Source organism: Crocodylus porosus, unplaced genomic scaffold, assembly GCF_001723895.1.
Source record: "Crocodylus porosus isolate Cpor-Errol unplaced genomic scaffold, CroPor_comp1, whole genome shotgun sequence".
Classification (NCBI taxonomy): Eukaryota; Metazoa; Chordata; order Crocodylia; family Crocodylidae; genus Crocodylus; species Crocodylus porosus.
This window is the reverse complement of record NW_017728948.1, coordinates 31,256,737-31,278,439: the sequence shown is the minus strand read 5'-3', so window position 1 is coordinate 31,278,439 and position 21,703 is coordinate 31,256,737. Positions and strand designations below refer to the sequence as shown.

General features: G+C 39.9%; 1 protein-coding gene across 3 annotated transcripts in view; it reads right to left on the bottom strand.

The window, feature by feature from the left end:
* Positions 1-21,703, bottom strand: part of SLIT2 (slit guidance ligand 2) — a 446,646-nt gene that overhangs the window by 8,456 nt on the left and 416,487 nt on the right. For all 3 annotated transcript variants that reach the window (XM_019552853.1, XM_019552854.1, XM_019552852.1), the window contains 5 exons: positions 16,894-16,987; positions 14,768-14,905; positions 14,435-14,675; positions 13,938-14,068; positions 2,990-3,144 (listed from right to left, as the gene is read on the bottom strand). In XM_019552853.1, coding sequence (XP_019408398.1) covers positions 2,990-3,144; positions 13,938-14,068; positions 14,435-14,675; positions 14,768-14,905; positions 16,894-16,987 — 759 coding nt within the window. The remainder of the gene's footprint in view (positions 1-2,989; positions 3,145-13,937; positions 14,069-14,434; positions 14,676-14,767; positions 14,906-16,893; positions 16,988-21,703) is intronic.

Genomic DNA, 21,703 nt, shown 5'->3' with positions numbered 1-21,703 from the left:
ACCTCCCAGATGAGCCTCAGCTTCTTCACATACCCTGCTCTGGCTGGGCAGTCTGACCCTGCCCCACTCCCTCCTTCACAGCAGACAAAGTTAATTTGCCAACCCACACCCCTTCCACCACAATCAATTTATCAGCTGAATGCAGCTGTATTGGAAATCAGATTGGTATTGGCAGATATACCTCCTTAAAAATAGGCTATCGGTATCAGCTCTCAAGACCTGTATCAGTGCATTCCTACCAGACGTGATTTTAAGATTCAGATTAGACACTGAGAAAACACACAAAGATAATTCTGTGAATAGTTCATTCATGAAAGGTGACAATTTTATGAGCAGCTGCTCTCACAGCTGAAGAATTCAGAAGCAAACAAAGCAGAATCAGAAAACAGGCTTCTCTCAGATTATGATTATTCCTTAAGACCACCATTTTAGACATAGACTTAGTTTCTGCAATTCATATAGGAAACAAACAACATTTGAAAGGGCTTGGAGTCTGAGATTTTACTTTTATCCCACTTCTATAAGAGACAGGATGACCTCAATTGAACTCCAACTTTAAATGGGTAACTAACACTTACATGGTTAAGTTAGGTACTTAAGTGGCATTTTGGGCTACTTATGCAGATTTGGGATCCTGCTTCCTCTGGGAAGTGATGTAATTGGGTAGGTCACAAAATGGAGAATGACAGACTCTTGCCATGTTTTAACCCAACAGCTAAATTAGTTTAGTGTTTAGGGCACTTACACATGAAAAAGGTGAGAGAAGTTTTAAAGACCCTTCACTTACACAGGTTTGAACATAGGGCATATTTCTGGGAAGTGAAGGACATAACAGCTAGAGTCCACACACAATATCCTTTCTTAAGAGCCCCTGTCTTAGCTCAGCTCCTTAGTAATGTCAGTTGGGAAAAGAGGGGAAAACAGTATTCTAGCTGCACTACAGAAAGGAATACAAGAACGTATCAATTCATACCAGAAGACAGATAACGTGGTTCCCCCATGTCTGTTTAATATTATGTATAGGTATGCTCCTCAAGATTTGACCTGTGATGCCCATTAGAAGCAAGAACTTCTTTCAGGCCAAGTGAATGTCCTCAATTTCTAAATATTTACATATAGCAAATTATTTGTTTAGTGCTACATGGTCTGAAACTACAAAACGTTCAGAAGAGTACCCCTGCTTTGTTTGGATGCATCCATCCATCAAAGGTTTAGAAGAATGTGGTGGATTTCAAGTGTCTATCCATAATTTCTAACACTGTTTTCAAATGAACTTCTTCCTTCAGGTTCATGTTGAGATTGATGTGTCATCCTCAGTTAGCACTGAAGAGGCAGAAAGTTTAACTGCATATAAAATAATGTATAAATGACCTACATATGATTCTCATTGAAGTTTCTTGGATGAAGCCGAAAGCATGTACTGCCATGATATATCACATAATTTTGTTCTTGAAGAAGGCATAGTTTTCAAGAAAGATGGTACTTATAACCTTAAAGGCTAGAAACTTCCATAGAAACTATGGAGTGAATAAAAATAAGGGTCTCAAATGGTCTCAAATGATTCTGAGACCTCATATGAAAAATAAGCTGTAGAACTGAGCAAGCAGCCTTAGCGACCATCTTGAGACCATATGGAATTCACCCCAGAATGCTGATGGAGCTAGCTAAGAAAAGTCAGAGCACTGGGAATAATATTCATAAACAATTTTGTAATTATCTGGAGGATAATGGGGCATTCACAACCAGCTAAAATAGTTAAAAACCAATCATGCCAAACACATGTTCAGTCTTTTCTTCACAGAGTAATCAGTATGGGACCGAGTTGCGCATAAAATACCTACACTTTACTAAGCACCATGACCAACACTCCATTCTCATACACAAGCTGGAAAATGTAGGCTAAGCAGGATTACCATTAGGTGGTTATATATACTGTAATTGGCTGAATAACCACAAGCAAGAGTAACTATAAATAGTTACTGTCAGGCTGGCAGGAGGTCTAAGTGGGGGTTTCACCATGATCGGTTCTGCATCTAGTGCTGCTTCAAGTTTTTATCAGTGACTTTGCATACAAGGATAAAAAACACACTGATCAAATTTACAGGCAACACAAAACAGGGACAGGATATAAACACCTTGGTGGATAGAATTAACATTCAAATTGATCTGGATAAATAAGAATTAAACTATAGATGACAAAATGACATTGAACAGGTACAAATGTAAGGTACAGCATAGACAAGAAAAAGCAAAAGCTCAAATACAGAACATGGGATGACTGGCTTGGCAGTAACATTGCTGAAAAGGATCTGGGCGTTGTGTTATAGCACACCAGAGTTTGAGGTCTCGACAGCAGCAAATGGGGATGTTTCTGGAGAGGCTTCACCATCACATTTCTAGGTTTGGAATGTGTGAGTGGGAGGAGGTGGGTGGGGAGTGCTCAGAAATGCCTCACCTATAAGCTTCTTAGACCAGACACTGTAGATACTCCACTCCCTTGCATACTGTCAACTTGTATATACACACAGTGTAAAGCAGACATAAAGCTTTATGAAATGAGGATGGAAGTATTTTTAAATCCATTTACATAGCCACATATGACTATTCAATAGGCCAAGCAGCAATCAAGTTCTTTGTCTCTTGCCCTTGTCTATAGATTGCTATGCACTTCTTTAGCCCTGTGCAAAAAACCACATAAGAATAAAATTGTATAACTTATCATTTCTCCCTATTGATAGGGAACAACAGCTAAAATCTACTAGACAGTATCTGGTTCTTCATCTAAAACCTTTCTTGTAAAAGTACTTGATTCACTTTTAGACTGTCACAGACGCATTGCACTCAAAATTGAAACTACTGAGATTAACTGATTGAGCTTCATATTTGGGAATTAATTTAACAAAGTGAGCTTTTACTGTGATTTATCAGCGCAACAACATAAGTAGATTTGCTAAAACATATATAATAGTAAATGAAATTGTTCTCCTACCTCCTACATAAAGTGGAGAGTCAAAATTCAAAGTAGATTGCTTAGACAAGTTGGTTATGATCTTGGGGCTTCCTCCATCAATAGAGAGAGACAGAATCTGATCCATGGCTAGCAGCTCCACTATGTGAAAATTCCCGTCATTAATTGTCTCAACACTGCAACATAAACAGCAATACTAATTTGAAAACTGTAGAAACTTTGGTTATGCTTTCCATGTTCTTTTGTCTTTTAAACAGAATATAGTTTCAGAACAGAACTTGTTCAGAAATGGCCAGTAGATTTCAAGTAAAAAGGTGCACCTATTCCTCACAGTTAATTCATTGTATTACTGTTTCTGTAGTACTCTGTAATTGCTACTATAATATGTGGCATATCAAATAACATATTTTGATCTGAAGTATTTCCAAAATAATTAGTAACTACATAAACACAACTTTCTAAGACATTTAGGACACCAGCAGGAAGAAGGGAAATTCTAACTAAGTGTTAAACCCTACTGTCACTAAAAAGTTCCAATACAACATGTGTTGCCATGCAGGTGAGTAGCACCAGTGGTCTAAAATCCTAACTGAAAAAAAAACTGTGCCACCTAGCAGTCAATTTATCTTGCAAATAATAAAAGACCTGAGCTCACCCCAGTGACATCTGAATCTGTACTTCTAAGCAATTTGGGGCTGAGGTTAGATCTACCTTTAGGATTTACAGACATGCTTCCAACCTTCATATCACACTGAGACAGATCCACTGGTGCTAGCAACAGCATAGTTACCAGTGTGGACTAGATACAGCTGATTTTTATATTTTTCTCCTACTTAACACAGTGATCACTGGAAAAAGTGTTTCTGCATGTCTGATTTCACTATTACTCTCTGCTTGCTACCAAAATGGTGCTAATCCAGTGGCCAGCAGGAAGAGGAAGTGAACACACATCCAGAGAGTTGTGCTTTAGCACTCCCCCTGGCTTCTGGCCTAAGCCATTGCAGCCGTGTGGCTGCATGTCCTGAATCAAAGGTAATGTCTGTTCACTTCTGTTTCAATTTAATTTGTGCAGTTTAGACTAACTTGCAAAGACTGAATCGATTCAGCCTCAGGCTTTTTGACTGTCTGTACCTAACCCTAAGGGCCTCTGTATTTCACCACAAATGTTGGTAAAATGCTTTAACCAGACTCTGAAAAATATGATAAGGAAATTCAGTGACTGAGGCATTCTAACACTAAGAGCAGATGCTGGCCCCTTACTGTTTGCAGTTTAGGAAGCCCCCAGTCTTTAATGAGTTTCTTGCCATTTAAGCTATTGTACTGTATGAATTTCAATCCAGGTAAATACTGGATTTGATTATGACAAACCCCATACTGCAGCTCAGAGAAGAGCTCGGACAAATGGGGAAGCAGATTCAAGAACAGTTGCAGGAAGCACAAATATGGCAAGACACAATATAATAGAAAGGTTCAGGAATGGAAGCTTGAAGCTGGACATAAAGTTCTGGTCCTGTTGTCCAACCAGGACTCAAATTTATTGGCACAATGACAAAGGCTCTATGAAGTCATATGCCATGTCAGACCAGTAGACTATAAGGATACCAACCAGATAGACTGAAAACTAAGCAAATATATCATATTCATCTTCTGAAACCTTGGAAGGCAAGAGAAGCTTTATGGGTTATGCTGTACCCAGCTGAACTAGAATTAAAATCATTCCTAGAAGCAGCCAGAGATTGGAAGATGGAGTTAGGTGTTCAGCTAACCAGGGTCCAAGCAGCCAGGTTAGTAGGGGACTTCCAAGATGCTTCAGAGAAGCTAAGAGAATGATTCATCATATATTAACATCCCCTGGACAAATGGCAAGACAGGCATAGAGAAAGATCCCGCAGTAACTTCAGAAGCAAATAAAAGATGTGGTAAATGCATGTGAAAGTGGAAATCATCCAAGATTTCCATAGTGAGTGGAGGAGTCCCCTAGTGGCCATGCCAAAACCAGATGGGAGCCTTTGGCTATGTATCGATTTCTGTAAGATCAATGGCTAGCAAAATTCAATGATTATCTGATGCCCTCGCTGGATGAAATTTTGAAGCGTATTGGACAGGTGTGGTATGTATTGATTCTTGCCTTTACAAAGGGCTATTGACAAATACCCCTTACCACAGAGGACCAAAGACAGGTTTTGCCACCCTGTGGGGGCTTAATCAATTCTGGTGCAGGCCATCTGTGTTAAATGGGGCCACCACAACTTTTCAGTGACCAATGGGCAGGATACGATGACCACACTGGGAGTATGTGGTCATGTATATTGATGATGTGATCATATTTACAACCACTTGGGAAGAATACCTCAAAGCCATTCAAGCAGTGCTGCAAGAACTTCAGAAGGTAGGACTTACAGCCAATCCCAGAAAATGTGTGATTGGGAACAAAGACATGCATTACCTAGGGTTTCAGGTTGGGAAAGGGCAGATATGCCTTCTCCCTGAAAAACAAAAAGCAAGTGAGGGTGTTTCTGGGTCTAGCAAATTACTACTGCAAGTTCATGCCCTCCTTTTTGGAACTCATGGCACCATTAACTGAACTTCTATGGGTAAGAGCCCCTAGAAAAGTATAGTGAATACCGGAAGTGGAGAAAGTGTTCTGAGAAATAAAGAGAGCCCTTCGCTGTTCAGCACCCTGTAGGCACCCAGCTTCTCAAAACCATTCATCGTGCATACTGATGCCTGAGATGGGACAGTGGCTGTGGTGCTGACGCAAAAGGATGGTGATGAGGAAAGACTGGTGGTATATAGTAATCTAAAATTAAACCCTCCTGAGAAGGTGTATGTGATGATTGGAAAGGAATGCCTGGCAATCAAGTGAGTCATAGAAACATGAAGATGTTACCTGCTATGGTGGCACTTTACAGTGGTTACAGATCATGCCTCTCTTCAGTGGCTACAGCAGATGAAGACAGATAGTACTATACTTATACACTGGTATTTAAGCTTACACCCCTATTGCTTTACTATGGAATACCATCTAGGGAGGAAAAATGTGAAAATGGATTTTTTTTTCAAGATGGTACAAGGAAAATGAAGTAGAACCTCAAACACCTGCCTGCTCTGCCAACAAAGAAAAAAGCTAGGGGGATATGTAACAGGCGACCTCACCCTGTTATTCAATGTAGGGGAAAGAGAGAGATGGAGAGGAAGAGACAAGAGGGTCTGAGAAGTGAGAGAGAGATGGAGGCTAGGAAAGGAGGGCCAGTCTCTTTAAAGAAGCAAGAGTGGGTAGTGTAATGGCTTACAGATTTAGTGATTAGTGACTCATTCACAGGTGCTTGGAGTTGAGCCCTGGGAGAGGGAGGAGATACACCTGGATACCTAAACCCCAACCAGAGGAGCAGAAATGGGGGAGGGAAGAGCATCTGAGAGGTACTGGAGTCAGAGTCTCTGGAAAAAGGCAGGAGAAGCTGCATCTAGGAGTTCATGAAGCAGAAGCACGGCAACCCACCTGCAGGGAAACAGAGAGAGAGACACACACACACGCACTTCCAAGGAAGGAAAAGCAGCCTACTTGTGCGGCTTTACTGCCCACAGAGAGATACTATCATTGGAAAGAATACTACTTTCAATTTCCATTTTTTTGTGTATCTTACCAAAGGCTGGGACTTTCTGTTGCTAAGTGGACACTTAGCTCTTTGTTTGTTTGTTTGTCTTCTTTGTTTATGAACTAAATCGGTGGTTTGGGCTTGAGATACTTGGGCAAGTGGAGGTCCCACTGGTGCCCTAGGAGGGCTGGAGACAGGGCCTGAGGGCCCAGAGCCAGAACAATGCCCGAGAAGAGCAGAGATGGGTCTCAGGCCTAGGAGCCAGGACCAGAACAGTAGACCTTGAGCTAGGCCCCAGCCAGAGAGAAGGGGTTAAAGCCAGGCTGAGACTCCAACAAAGTTTACAGGTGCAAGGTTTGAAAATCAAGGAAGGAGATACAGAAATGGACCTGAGAGGGAGAACTGCCCACAAGTTCAGGACAGAGGAAGAAGAGGGAGAAGCCCAGCAAACACTATGCCAAGTGAGAGCACCCAATCTCTCCTACTGGCCTCCCAAACTGAAAGACATGGCAGATGAGACAGAGGTGCAGTGGGGACCAGGGGTCTGTGAACAGGCAACTCCGGCTCATAAAGGACTGGACAGATCAGGCAGGCTGTTTTTTTTCAGCTGGTCAAGATCCTGTCACAGGCCCCATCTGCAAAAAATGGGTGTCATTATAGTATACCCATTCTCTACTAAAAAGTGTACATGAAATACTTGAGTGTGTGTGTAAATGTACATTTACTACAGGTAAGGCTAGTTACACTGCCTGTTTTTACAATGGCCCAACACTTCCCCTCTTCTCACCCTGCTGTCAGTAGCTTATAATTTTGAACAACTTCAACTGCTTGAGCTCAAGTTTCTCATGCTGGCTGTCTGCCTGAGGCTAAAGTCTTCTGGAAACTTTTGCCAAAAGAGTTCCATTGTTTCTGAAAAGAAGGCTTCAGAAAATACACATTTTTGTCCATGTTTAAAAATTCTGGCGCCCTGTTCTTTGAAAGACTAGTTCTGGCATCCCTTAAAGGTTTTGAGTATGGATTTAAAATTTAGCAGGGTGTTGAGTTTGTGTCAGGGACTTGTCATTTGTCATCACTTTGAAATTCCAGTCATATTTTCCAGGTTATTAGTTTCTGAAAAGTGTCAGTTGGCTCATCCTCAGCTGCAAAAATTCCCAAGGACTACAGTCACATTAGTATGCTCCAAACCATGGCTGAGCAGGACTTTCCCTTAAGTGGGAGGTCAGGGCTGGTATGGGATGTTCTAGATCTGGTCCAGGAATATGAACTAAGTCCAAGGAAACTCTCTCTTCTTTGACCTCTGTGATTAACTTTCAAGATCGAAGTAGCATGCAGGAGGAATCTGCTTAATTCATATATAGCTCTATAAGCTGGACCAGAGTCAGGCTTATGGGGCTGGAGGGGAGATGAACAGAGGTAGCAAACTGAGACAAAGAGGTGGGTGGGTTGAAAATTAGATTGGAGGAAACTGGGCCTTGGAGGCAGGATAGAGAAACAGAGGAACGAAATGAGAAGTGGTAGCGAGAGTGAGATTAGATTAGATGCCAAGGGGAATCTGAGACTGTACAAGGTGTAGTTTGAGGGCCAGTGGGGTGGGAAAAAGGATGTGTAAAGAGAGAATATACAACTGAGGAACAGGAAGACAACTGAGACTGGTAAACAAATTGCTGGCATAGGGGTTAAAACACGAGATGAGGAGCCTGCGGTGAAAAATGGGGACTGGGAAGCAGTGGGAACTGGAAACAAGTATGGAGATAGGTTTATTGGAGACAAAGGTTGGGCAAAAGAGAGCAGTATTTTAGAGAGGATGGGCAGAAAAGCCAGTGCACACACTCCCCTCCAGAGTTCAGAAAGGAGACCATAATCCAAGCCTCGTCATTCTTCTACAATTATGAAATATTTGTGAAAAACATGGGAAAGTACTGGTTTCATCAGTTTGTTGTATATTTAAAAAAAAAAAAATAGTGCATAGCATGCAAATCTTTGCAAAGATGAAGCTCTCAAGAGATTGGAAATGCCCGGGGGCAACATCTTGCAGTGCAATGATTGCATTTGTACTTATCCTATAGGTTCCAAGAACATTGCTTGTGCTCAACAAGTAATAGTTACATGAACCTGACAGGCATGTATATGTATATGCATAAACACAAACAAACACAATATGGAAATATTTGGTCTCTTGTGTTTTTTTTAGGTTTACCACAGGTTCATTTCCCCCCTAAGCCCTCTCTATTACAATCACTATTTCCATTACTCCCTCACAAATGCTTTTTAAAAACTTTCTTCTGCCATCTTTTAAGTGATAGAGAACAATTAACAACGCAAGCTACACATGTGCTTTACTGAACATTGTCCTGATATCTTTGTCCATGATACTTCTTTCATTGTCTGCTTGCATTCCTCACTTCTCATTCAGAATGACAGCTTTTGGGGTCAAAGAATGTGTCATTACTTGTTCTGAAAGCTATGCTGCTGCAAAATTATCATATTGCGAAGAAAAATCATGCAAATTAAAGTTATATTGTTTTTATTCATACAACTATAGTGCACTATTTTAACTACTTTACTGAAATGTTGTGGGCAAGAGTCACAACTGAAATGTTTCAAATGCCTTTGAAACATTATAATGGGCCAGCTGTGACAATGCACATGGACTTTGAAATAGTTCAAAAAGTAGCTGAAGCACTCCAAAATAGTATCTCTTTAAATGAGGTGCTACAGGTTTCCCTCACTTTATGCTGTAAATGCATTCCTGGAAAATGGTGCATAGCTCAAATTTGCATAAAGAATCCACTTTATAATGTAACAAATAGGGATATGTTCCAAGACCTCGACTGTACTGACCCCCAGACTCATTTCTACCATATTTCTGGCCCCTCACCAGCTTCTGCATGGTTCAAAATCTCCAATTTTGTCTCCAGTGTTAGTTAAGTTCTCTTGCATTTCATTGATGGACCAGGAAGAGGGGTATGAGATAAGCTAGAGGGATGCTTAGAAGCCATAATGGGGATGGCAACTACAGAAACACGTGTCACAGATAATAAGTGAGGAGCACAGATCCACAGTGGAGACTATATTTTGGTGTGCATCACTCCCACAATGCACTGCACAAGGCAGATGACTGTGGGTTTGCACCACACTAATCACATAAGAGTGAATTTACCTTGCATATAATTAATTTTTGGTATAAAAAGGAGCACTGCATTAGGAGTGAATTCACGCATACAGAACACACAAAAAACAAGGGAAAGCTGTACTTTGAAAGGTTTCACTTTGTTATGCATGTATGGTGACAGGGTCCTGCACTATCCCATAGTGCTCTGCTTGCCTCCTTGCCCTCTGCCGTTGGGGGAAGAGAAGGAAAGGAAGTGTCAGAATCCCTACCACCCTCCTGCTTATTGCTCCACTCTGGCACCCTCTGCTTTCCTGTCTCCTCCATTTCCCCTTCCCGTAGAGGGAGTGTAGCCCTGGATCGCTGCAGCTTCATAAGAAATGCCATACTGGGTCAGACCAATGGGCCATCTTGCCCAGTATTCCATCTCTGACAATGGCAGGAGAGCATGGTTTAGAGGGAGCTCACCACCCTCCAATTCTATCCATCGTCATTGGTTTACAGATGACAAAGGAAACATATCCAACATTTCTTGTAGTGCTTCCTGGCTGGAGAGCTTTGTCTGCATACAGCTATGGCAATTTTATAGTGTTCTAGCTGGGCGGCACCACAGGGACTGTATGCATGTCCCCTACCCAAAGAGAACTTGGAAACATTTCAAAAGTTACTTCTGTTGGCAGCCAACATCTTTGAGTGTCGGCCTCAAAATTTCTATTTCTCTGAAAAACTGAATTGCACAACATAGGGCAATAATTCTTCATAAATGTGTACAATAGATGAGACGAAGATGCATATTTTTAATATGGGAACAGTTACAGTTGATGGCTCAGATAATTTAAGCAAACAGGAGTACAACTAATCAGAATTATATGCAATATGAGTTTCTGACAGCTTTCCAGAGATACCTGGTAAACTCAATATATATAAAATGAAGGGAAATAACCACTATTACCAGTACAAGGACCTGAACACAGTTTCTTTTTAGAAGTATTCCAGAAAGAATGATGAGATTTTTTTCCAACTGTACATTCAGAAAAGAGTTCCATCCAGTTCTAGCAACCATATTTGTAAAGCTTGCCTTGTTTCTTTGCTAACTTTAAGCCTATTCTTACTAAATTCAATCAAATGTGCATGTTTAAAATGTAAATATAACCCCTAGAATTACATTATTTCATCAGAACTATAAACAAAATGTCATAAAATAAGTTATATCAAAGAACAGAAACAATTTTAAAATGCTTGTTGAATATACATGCTATTTTTTTTTATCTAAAAGAAAACAGTACATTTTATAAGGACAAGTTTTTTTTCCATGGAAGGCATATGAATATATAGTAATTCATCTAAACCAAATTCTCTTGGTTTTATATTACCTAACAGAGCTAGCATTATTTCCCCAGGATATACATTTAAGCTTTTGATTCTATATTGCCATTTGAAGGCAATCATTTGTAAAGGTAATTTATTTTAAACAAAATATCCCCATCAGAATGTATAACAGGCATAGCTTCTACAATTTCCATCACGTCTTGGATTCCACACTGAGCATAAACATAGCCATAATGACCATCAGTACACCTGGGTGAATACTGCAGAGAGAAGAGCTCATAAGAAATAATTCAAATATAAATGCATTTACTTTAGTTGGGCTCACACCCCTTTGTTCTTCCTTTCTGGAAGCACTAGAGGGGCTGGTTGAAATCCAACTCTGCTTTATGTGTACAATATTAACCTTGTAAATGGCATTTTCTGCCACTTGCACAACTCAACTTGCCCTTCTGAGGATGCATTCTGATCATGTATGCACAGCAGTAATCCCGCTCCCCCAAAAAGACACGTACCTTTTGTGTAAGTCCCTGAAATATTATTCTCAGAAAAGCCATGATTAACTTTTCTGCTGACAGGAACACAGAAGAGCTGCTGAAGTTGGGATATACATATAGGCTGCTTACAGATATTAAAAAAACCAAAACAAACAAACAGCACTTCATTTTAAACTTGGCGCGCTCCTGCACCGAGCCCAGCACATGCTCAGAAGAGGCAGCACATTAGTTGGACCAGGCTCACCTGACATTTGTAGAGATCAAGTGTTTTAGTGGGGCCTTTTGGCACTTTTATCTAATAACCGACTGATTCAGCATTTGATAAAAGTCTCAAAAAGCCCCGCTGAAGCAACCAATCTATACACACACTGCAGAACCAGGCTGAATCAATGCACTGCTTTTTCCAATAAAGCACATTTCTTTTTTTTTTTTTTTTTAATGTCTGCAACCAGTCATAGGTTCAAATGCTCTCTGAGTGAGAAGGACCTATAACTTGTTTTCACCTCTCTGGGCAAGTTACCTAACCACTAGGCTACAAAGATAAAAGCTGCAAGCGTTCTGTTCTTTCTTCTCTTTCGCCATTTTTGTGACTTACAGAGAGTTACAAGTCTCCTGGGGAAGATGTAGGATCTAAAATTAATATGCTGCTAAAATTAATAAAATGCTATGTATACATCTAAAGTAAGCTACCTTAGTCCTACTGATCTTTCTAAAAGTTGAGTTGGATTTGGGCCATTGTGTTAGGAAAAGGGCTTTGAAAATCTTATCTAGGATTTCAAGCTGCTGGTTGTTTGCCTGGTCTAAGCAGGGAGAAATTCCCCCTAATGTGATGAATTGGTTTGGTATGGGCCTAGCTTAAGAACCAGCTGGGATCTTCACCTTTGCCTCTGAGAATTTTCCACATTGTAGCAGTTGGAATCAAGCAATGATGACATCTCGAGTGCAGGCAGATGTTAGGGCCCCACTCTTTACTCAGGGTACTTTACATAAAGTGCCACGAGTTAGAGATCCTCAGTTAGAGATGGGATACTGGGCAATGTCTCTAACTTGTGGGCGGGGGGGTGGGTGAGGAAGAGGAGGCTGGAACCAGCCTGTGCCATCCCAGGCCAGCAGGTGGTGTGCTCCAGCAGCCTCCCAGGACATTGCTGAACTGCCCCTTTTTTCAGCCTTGCCTCCCCACCCAGGCTCCTGGGCTGTCAGTAAGGGAGGGGGAGGGGAGAGGAGAGGGAGTTTCCAGCCAGAACTGGTGAGGGGGAGATGACACGAGGAATGGGGCCCCCTCACCTCGTGTCCCTCCTCCCCAGGTACCCTGATTGCGGCACTGGAGGGAGATGGGTCAGGCCTCTATGATGAGGTGGCTCCATTCCCTCCCCCTCCCCCTCAGGTCTGGCCATTCAGCAGCCAGGAATGGCCAGCATGGAGCTCCCAGGTACTGAATGGCCAAAGCTGTGGGGCAGGGTGGAACAGAGCCAGCCCTGATTTAACCACGACACAGCTTCCCCCAATACCTCAACAGAAGTAGTTGGGGGAGGTGGAGGGCAGCTCCCCCTCTTTCCCCTTGACATCCAGGGGGATAGGGCTGGGCATGTAAAAAATGTAACTGTGTAAAAAAATAACTGTGGAGGGAATACAAGTTCTGGTGCTCTGCTTCTGAGTGCCTTAATGTAATACCTGACTTAACCAGGTTTAATGTTTCATGCCATCAGCCATTTTAAAAGTGCTCAGCAGCTGTGCATGTGTGCTGCGACACAGCTGTAACATGGGGCTTTCAGGGACTGGATTACATCACTTCTGTCTGCACCCCTCTTGGCCTTTTACTTCAACTGGCCAGCTCCATGAATTTGGAGTAAAGATGGGGGCAAAGCATTCCTCCATTAATGTTTCTTAGAAATTCAGAAGATGATGTTTTTGATGGTAGTTCCTTCATGAACAAAAACAACACCGATAAAAGTGAGAGAAATTGAATTTAAAACCTAAAAATCCCATGCAAGATTTCTGCCTAAAGGAGGTATGCAATCTGCCTCTGTACAGGTTTGGAGGCAGAGTGGAGATTTTGTTCAGGGTTGGTCTTATCTCCCCTTTTCCTCTAGTTGCTCTTGATGGGGAAAGTACCACAAGTAAGGACTATTAGACATGGAGAAAACAGAAGAATTGTGATTTCACTCTTGTCTACACAGATTCAGTAATTTGTGCACTTTTGAATATGCTATAGGCTTGGTAATTCTTTCTGGGGAAAGTAAGAGGAAAGGCTAAGTGTGTGTTCTAATAAAACAGAACTGTAAATATCCTGCTGAAATCTGTCTTTTACTTAGCTTCAAATTAGGAAAATCTATAGCCCCTACAGAAATTTTTCCTATTCAAATCATGTGTTTCAGTTACAGCATTTCAATTTCATAAAGTTTGACATTATGTTTTGTCAAAAAATATTCCCTTTGGCTCACCTGTAAATGGCAGATGCTGGATACAATCCTGTGTCATAACTGACCCTCACTCGACCACGGTACAATTCCATTGCTATGTGATCTTTGTCACCTTTGTACAAAAGGATGCCACTGTCTTCATCTGTAGCAATCTGATGAAAAAGTAAATGCATCTAAACATAAATGTGTATTCCAAATAAAACTAAAATGTAAAATTAATTCCATGACCAGTTGTATCCTTATTAGTAATACTTCTTTTTTTCTTCTAAAACTCTTAATTATGGGTAATGATTTTTTTTTCTACCAGTAATTAAATCAGTTGTAAAGATAATAGAAATTTCTCTAAATGGCTCTACGAGCTCTCTGTAGAGAAGGTCTAAAGTTCAAATGACCTAATGCAAACTTTTGTTTTACTTATTTTTGTATATAATAACTTTGATCCAAGCTAACTTGCACTTGTGTACAGAAAAGAAAATAACAAAAACTAGTTCAGTAAGAGCTACTGTACTCCATCTTACCTGCAGCGTGATATTGGTCTGGGGACGGATCTTGGCTGAAGGAATTTGTAGGTAGGATTCTTTGTTCACAAAGTTTATGCTGACCAGCTTTTCACATTTCTCTCCCTGATAACCTGACAAACACTGACAAATTGGTTCATTTCCTTTTATGATGCACTGGGCTCCATTCTGACACTCATAATTATCACAAGGACTGGTGCGAGGTAGAACCATTGGTGGTGAAAACTCACAAAAGAGGCCACTAAAGATAAATATAAAAGCCAGTACTTTAGAGGAAATCATCTCTAGCCTGCAAAGCATAGATATATTTGTCCTCTCTCAAGTGTCTCTCACCTGTATCCTTCTGGGCATATACAAGTATATCCATTTACTGCATCAGTGCACTGGGCTCCATTTTTACACTTGTTGTCTTGGCAGTCATCAAAGTCAATATCACAATGCTCACCTATATATCCAGGTGTGCAGTCACATCTATTAAACAGGAAAGCACAATTGTTGTCTCTATGCCTTTTTTAATAAAACAATGCACTTAAGAAATGCCAAAGAATTAATACATTTTTAACTATTTACTACATGCATCTCCAGTTAGTGGAAAAGATAGAAGATCTCTTTTTATTTTCAAGTTACAGTTCAATAGAAATGTGGTATTAAAATATAACTTTAGTGAGGTGTTGAAAGACTATATATATGATTAATCACTTTACATGTAGACTCTGGTGTGGTAATGAATATAGGTTTGCCTCTCACATTGTGCTCACTGATTTTCTGATATTGTATCAAATATTCATTGTTTTAGTCCTGAGGCCACCCTGAATCACTCTGAAAGTTCTCTTTGGAATTTATGAGTAATGTACACTCACTACCAATAAGCAAATATGTTGATCCAGGTTAGTGGGTCAGGACAAATCGTATTTTGTATTTGTAGTCAAGTGTAGTATATTGTTTGTCTGTTAGTGCATAATAATAAATGGAATAACTCTGTACTGTGAGAGTGATCAAAAGAAACTGTTTTTTCATTTAAATTTCAACTAACAAAATTGAAAAGAAACAGCTTAGTATCCTATTAACTTACTCTGGTCTCACTACAATTATCTTTTATTTTATAGTAACAAACTCCTCCCCCATCCAATATCACTGATTTAAAAGTGGTTAACAGCAGTTCTTTGTCCATGCAATATTAATCCCTAATGTTAATGAGATTTCTCCAAGGAAAACGGAATAAGCTAAATTGAGAGAAAACTAAGAATGATCTGAAAAATCAAAGCGAAAAAATTACAATACATACTTTCACCAAAGCTCCTTTCTAAAACTTAATCTTACATTTTTTTTACTGTTAAAGTCCTTATTAACTGTATCAGATCTAGTGATCACATTAGTGATTTTGCTGATAGTCTCAGACTTCTAATGCCTAAAAGTCATTTGAAAGCACAAAGTATAAATTTAAATATCTACATAACTTTTTAAGCACATGGATAAAATGTTTCTCTGGTTTTGTCAAACAAAAGTGATAAATAAATGATGGGAAAAAAACAATATATAGCACTATTAAAACGCTAAAAAGCTGAGTAAGTGAGATCATGCATGCGCAGCTAGTGCATGTATCATTTTCTGATTTAAAATCTCAAAATGTAATATGAAAGATTTATTAACTGTGCAGTAAAATACAATGAACAATACTAGTTTTACTGATATAGCAATAAGAAAATCAATATGGTACACAACAATTTTTATCAAAACAACTCTAGTAGCATGCTCCTGTTTAAACTCTCAGATTTTCTGTATGTACTTTTGAATATTTTCAAATAAAGTATGCCACTTTTAAAATAAACTATCATGTAAAAGGTAGGAGGGTGGCAATTTTAATACTATAAGCTAATTTTGGCACAATAAATACAGCATACAAAATAGGTGCTCATGAACGGTAGTGGAAAGCAGTACATTTCTTAAATTTACTAATCTAAATTCTATTAGAAACACTTTTTAAAGCGTACATAGTAATTAACCATAATAAGGATGTCATGTAATTAAAGATTAGTCTTCCTAGTGATGAACTTCCTTACTTTATAATGTGTTTTACAAATAACCTGTTTTGCAATTACTACACACAGAGCAGTACAATAATCCCACTTTAATTTAAATTCATTATTCTTTTCATAGTCCTGACTACCAGAAGGATTGTGTATTATCACAGAGAAGAAAGAAAATTATTTATTCTTCATTGTTTCAATTTAATCTACACTGCTAAGGGCATTGCTAAAGACTTCCAGATTCAATAGAGAATCTGTATCTTAATACATAGGTCTACATGAAAACAAATGTGTCTGTTCAGTCCCTTGTATACATTTACATATACTATGGCTATTCATTTACTCGCACTGAAAACAACAAAGAAATTGAATAGGATAAGAGAATGACAAAAATACAGTCTTTGTTGTACTATGGCAACAGTTTAGGCTTACTTGTATCCCTTGGATGTCAAGATGCACTTTGATTCATGTTGACAAGGGTTCAGGTCTTGGGCACAGAAATCTAATTTCTCTTCACACAGCTCACCTGCAACACAATATACATTGTCAACTCAGTGAGAATACTGCAGGCCCTTGACAATGGTTGGCTTGATTTCAGCTCTTATTACAGTCAAACAGCGTCTGTGATTTTAACTTTTAACATCTAAATACATTCTATACCTGAATAGTAATAAATTAATATTGCTGCACATTCTGATTTTTTTCTGCTATTCGTAGGAAAACAGCTTCCCCAGTTCAAAGTCACTCACTTATCAAGCAATATACATGTTATTTCTTACATTTAAAAATGTTTTCCATTTCAAAATAAACAGCTAGTTGCAGTACAGTGTTCAGAAGCCCATAAGGGAGGCCCTGAGTTAGCAAGGGTGCCCCTTGCCTTTTGCTCCAGTTAGCAAGAAGGACAGAGTAATCACAGAAGCAGTAGCAGTGGATACTGAAGGGAAGAGACGGGAACGAGTCAGGGGATTCTAAAAATCCATCACCACTGAGGCAGCGCTCCTTTGCTGCAAGAATGTGGAGAAGCTGGTATAATACTCTGATCCCCAGTTCTCCATTTGTGTGCTTATTGTCTCTTTCCCATCGTGTCTCCTGGGTGCAACAAGCTTCAGAAACAGCCCATATAGAAAGGCAACTGCCAGAAGACTATAATGGCTTATGACTCTTTCTGTAATTGTTAATGGATGTATACATTGAAGGAGAAGGAGAGAGAACCAACAGGACTGGAACACGAGACAAGAAGAGGAGCAGAACACACATATGGCTTAGTCTCACAGCAAGAGTATCTGTCTCTGACAATATGAAAGGCTGCATATCAAGAACATTAGACCTAATTTTATCTGCTACCCTAGTCTCTGCTTGGTGAAGTTAAATATTAACAGAGTTGTTCTCTAAATTGAAAGGAAAACCAAACTATTAAAAAAATTAAGCAGCAGCTCACAGATTAACAGCAAGTGAAAATTAAAGAATGGCCAACATTTTTTTGCTGTTCAAAAGAAAGCATACATGACTTAGCCAAGTGGAAAAAAAGAAGCACATCACCAGCTTGTAAACTGCTCAACCATCTGTTGTTAAACAGCTTGTTTTTTTCAATTCAAGATTAACAACTTTTTATTAAAATACTGCCCCAACTGAGGTGTTAGTAGTATTCACCTTGGAGTACTGGGTTAATAGCTAAGAAAATTCATACACATAATGTTCAATACATAGCTGTGCCAATCCAGACCTAGCCATCAGAAAATTCATGTCAACAGGTTCCAGACAGATGCTATACAAAGGTTTCCAAAGAACACTGGCACTGCACTACCAGTCAGCTAATACTACCCTTTTCCTGTAGAACTGCAGTGTCTTAACCAAACAGGCCATCCATGCCACAGAGTCCTGACAAAATGTGCTATGAGTTAATAATTCAGTGATCATTAGGCACAGACTGGTCAATGGTCCTCTGGGAAATCATCAATAATATTATTTAGTCAACAAATGATGGTAACTGAACATAGTTCAAACATATTCCACAGCATTACAGCATTGAAACAAAACCAAAAACAGATCCCTTTTCCCCCCCGAAGGACTGGTGATGAAATAAACAAATGGTAAAAGGAAGCAATTTTTCATACAACATATGGCCAAGATATAGTGGGTGCATCTACACAAAAAGCTGACTGCACAGTAGCCTAATAATACACTCAGTAGCATGCCGATCAAAAACTGTGTTAATATGCTATCGCACAGTTATTAGGCTACTTCACAGTAAGCATCACAAAAAAATGTGCAGTGGAGTGCACAGACACTTCCTTAGCCTGACAAAGGGTATTTGTACTCGAAAGCTTGCTGGTCTAATGAAAGATAGCAGATTTACCGAAAGAACTTTATCTTCTTATGTCCTTAGACCAACACAGCCACACCTTATACCGCTGAAATGTACTTCCTACTTTCAGAACTATTTCAATGGCAAAATGTCATGATGTGTAGATAAAACCTGAACTGGCACTGACGTACAATAATCATTGTCTGCTTTACTGAACCTGTACTAGTTGTTCTTATGGGCAGATTGTTGTACTCCAACCGGTTTTATCACTAACATTGACATGCAAAATTTCCTGTCAAACGTGCTACACATTAGTTAACTCTGTGGAATCCTCCTGGTATTCCTGGTTCTGATATATAGTATATTGAGCTGGAGGGAGGATTGCTGGGGGGGCATTGAGGGATGCCACTAGGTTTATAGTACCATAGAAATTATACAAAAATAGGCGTGCAGTTGTTCCAAAGGGGTCATTTTATCCAAATCTCTTCTTAAATTGGGATCATCCTTGTCTAAATTGCTCCTTATTAGACAAGGATCCAACTCACTTCCATATCGGGAAAACTGAAATGTCCATAAAGCCATATCTGCAAACTGCAAAATGTAAAATCAACACAACTTTTCTAGCAAATTCAGCCAACTGCTTCCATATTGTGTGGAGACATTAGCAACCATATCTGAGAGCCTTTGGAAGCTTTGCAAAAATTATAGATGTTTTGCTGGTGGGGATATCAACCTCTGCCCAGCCAAACTATATTCTAAATCTGGTTGACTTAAAGGGATGACACCTTGGGAGCTTGAAAAGAGGAAGAATTGCCTTGCATTTGCAATTAAACAAAACAAAATAAATCCCTCTTTCGACTAAACTGCAAAATTTCTTTCAATAAATTTTATTAAATAAAGCAGGAAGTCCATCCACAGAGGAAACATTCAATTCAACAATTCTTTAAAGCATCGCCAGGAAGGGAAATACTGGATAACAGCAAAAAAATGAGAAGTTGTGTGGCCAGAATAGTAAAGCAGCTCAGTAAAGAACTTATGAACAAAGTCTGGTTTAGGGTAAACGGTGCGTGTCTGGTAAATGAAGCAGCACTCACAAAGGATTTCCAAACAAATGAAGCAAATCGTGGCCAAATTTTCAAAAAAATCCTTGCACACCTGATGCTCTATTTGTGCATGGATGTATATAATGGCAGGGGGCGAGCGGGGAGGAAGGTGAGGGACGTGGAAGTAAAAATAAATAGAGATGCACAAGGTCTTTAATTGCTTGCACAGCCTCACCAGTGTTTTTGAAGCAGCATGCTGCAGGGACTTACAATACAACTGTCCTAAATTTAGCAATGCTCTGTTTAGATAGAAGAATTTTCAGAATCTAACTGGTGAAACAAGATGCACTTTTAGCATATTAAGTTGAAAAAAAGAAGAAAAATAAATACAATGTAACCATTTTTAATTAATTAAATTAATAAGTGATGAAAATGAAATTCATGACAGACTTGCAAAGGTACACTGTTATGCTTTTTAGTTTTACTGAGAAGGAGAAAGAAGTTGGAGAGTTACCTGAAAGCTTGGGGTTGCAGCATGTTTAAACAGAGCAGAAGCATAATGTAACTCCCATAAAAAGAACTGTAAAAAATACACTGGTGGATTCCCATTGGTGTAGTTTTCCACAGTTATTTGGGACAATTATTACCACCTTTCCTACAGCCGACTGCAGCAGCGACCTGGGATAATGAGTCATCATCTACACTGGATTCCAATGCATTTTTCTTTGGTATATAAAAACATTATAACTATGACAGTGTTGATAACTTACATATGAGAACTATGCGAAATGGCTATGTTTCATTTCAGTTTCAGAGGACAGTGATTCGTTTTGGTGTTCTGGATCACTGTTCTGTTTCTATCTGGCCAAATCTGTTTCAGGGCTGATTTGGAGATTCAGATCAGGCAGGGAGAGGCAAGCACAGCAGGGCAGCTCCTCTGGCTATGCCTGCCTCTCCCCAGGCAGGGGGAAGCCCCCATGGCTGCCCTGCCCAGCCCCATCTCCCACTCAGCCCCAGCCTCCTGGCACTTTAAAAGCAGGGCTGTGCCGGACTCCTCCCGGGGGATGTGGGCCCCCAGATCTGTGCATGGGATGACAGCAGGCTGCCACTACCAACTGCTGCCAGCACCAGCACTGGGTTCTTTCCAGTGCTCGGCATATACTACACCAAGCAGACTCAGGTGCAGGCCCTGGCCCCAGCCAGCAATAACACCATATGCAGATCCAGGGGCCCACATCCGCTAGGAGTACTGTGGGGCTGTGCCAGACTCCTCCCGGGGGATGTAGGCCCCCAGATCTGTGTATGGGATGACAGCAGGCTGCCATCCCTCCCCCAGAGCACTGGGACTGAAAAGGACTTCAGGGACAGATCACAGACACTGGTTAGCTACAGATGTCAATATCAGAGGAGTTCTTCCCCACCCCAACCCTTCCCCCTCCATCTTTTGAGTTTCTGTTTCCCCATAAGCTTGCCTCCAAAACATTCTGAAACCTCCAAAACATTTCTGAAACATTTTGGATGGTTTCATTTTGTTTCGGAGATGTTTTGGAGCCTTCCATTTTGTTTTGGATTCAGTGTTTAGGGCACTGAAACAGGCCAAAATGAAACAGCTGCTGAAATTTTGCACAGCCCTAATATTCATGCTTTAATTTAGGGATTTTATTTCAAGACTTTTTCTGTCATGCTTCTCAATAAAGGAGAATGCTTGTGAATGCAGCATTCACCACCTTATTTAACAATGTTTCATATAAATTCTTGATATGAACATTCATTTATACATGGAATAGAATCCGAACTTAGGCTTTTGGAAGTTCACCGCTAAGAATCTTTAGAGTCTTGAGTGAGGGACAGAAGTTACACATAAACTATTTTAAGTGATCAGAAACTGATTTAA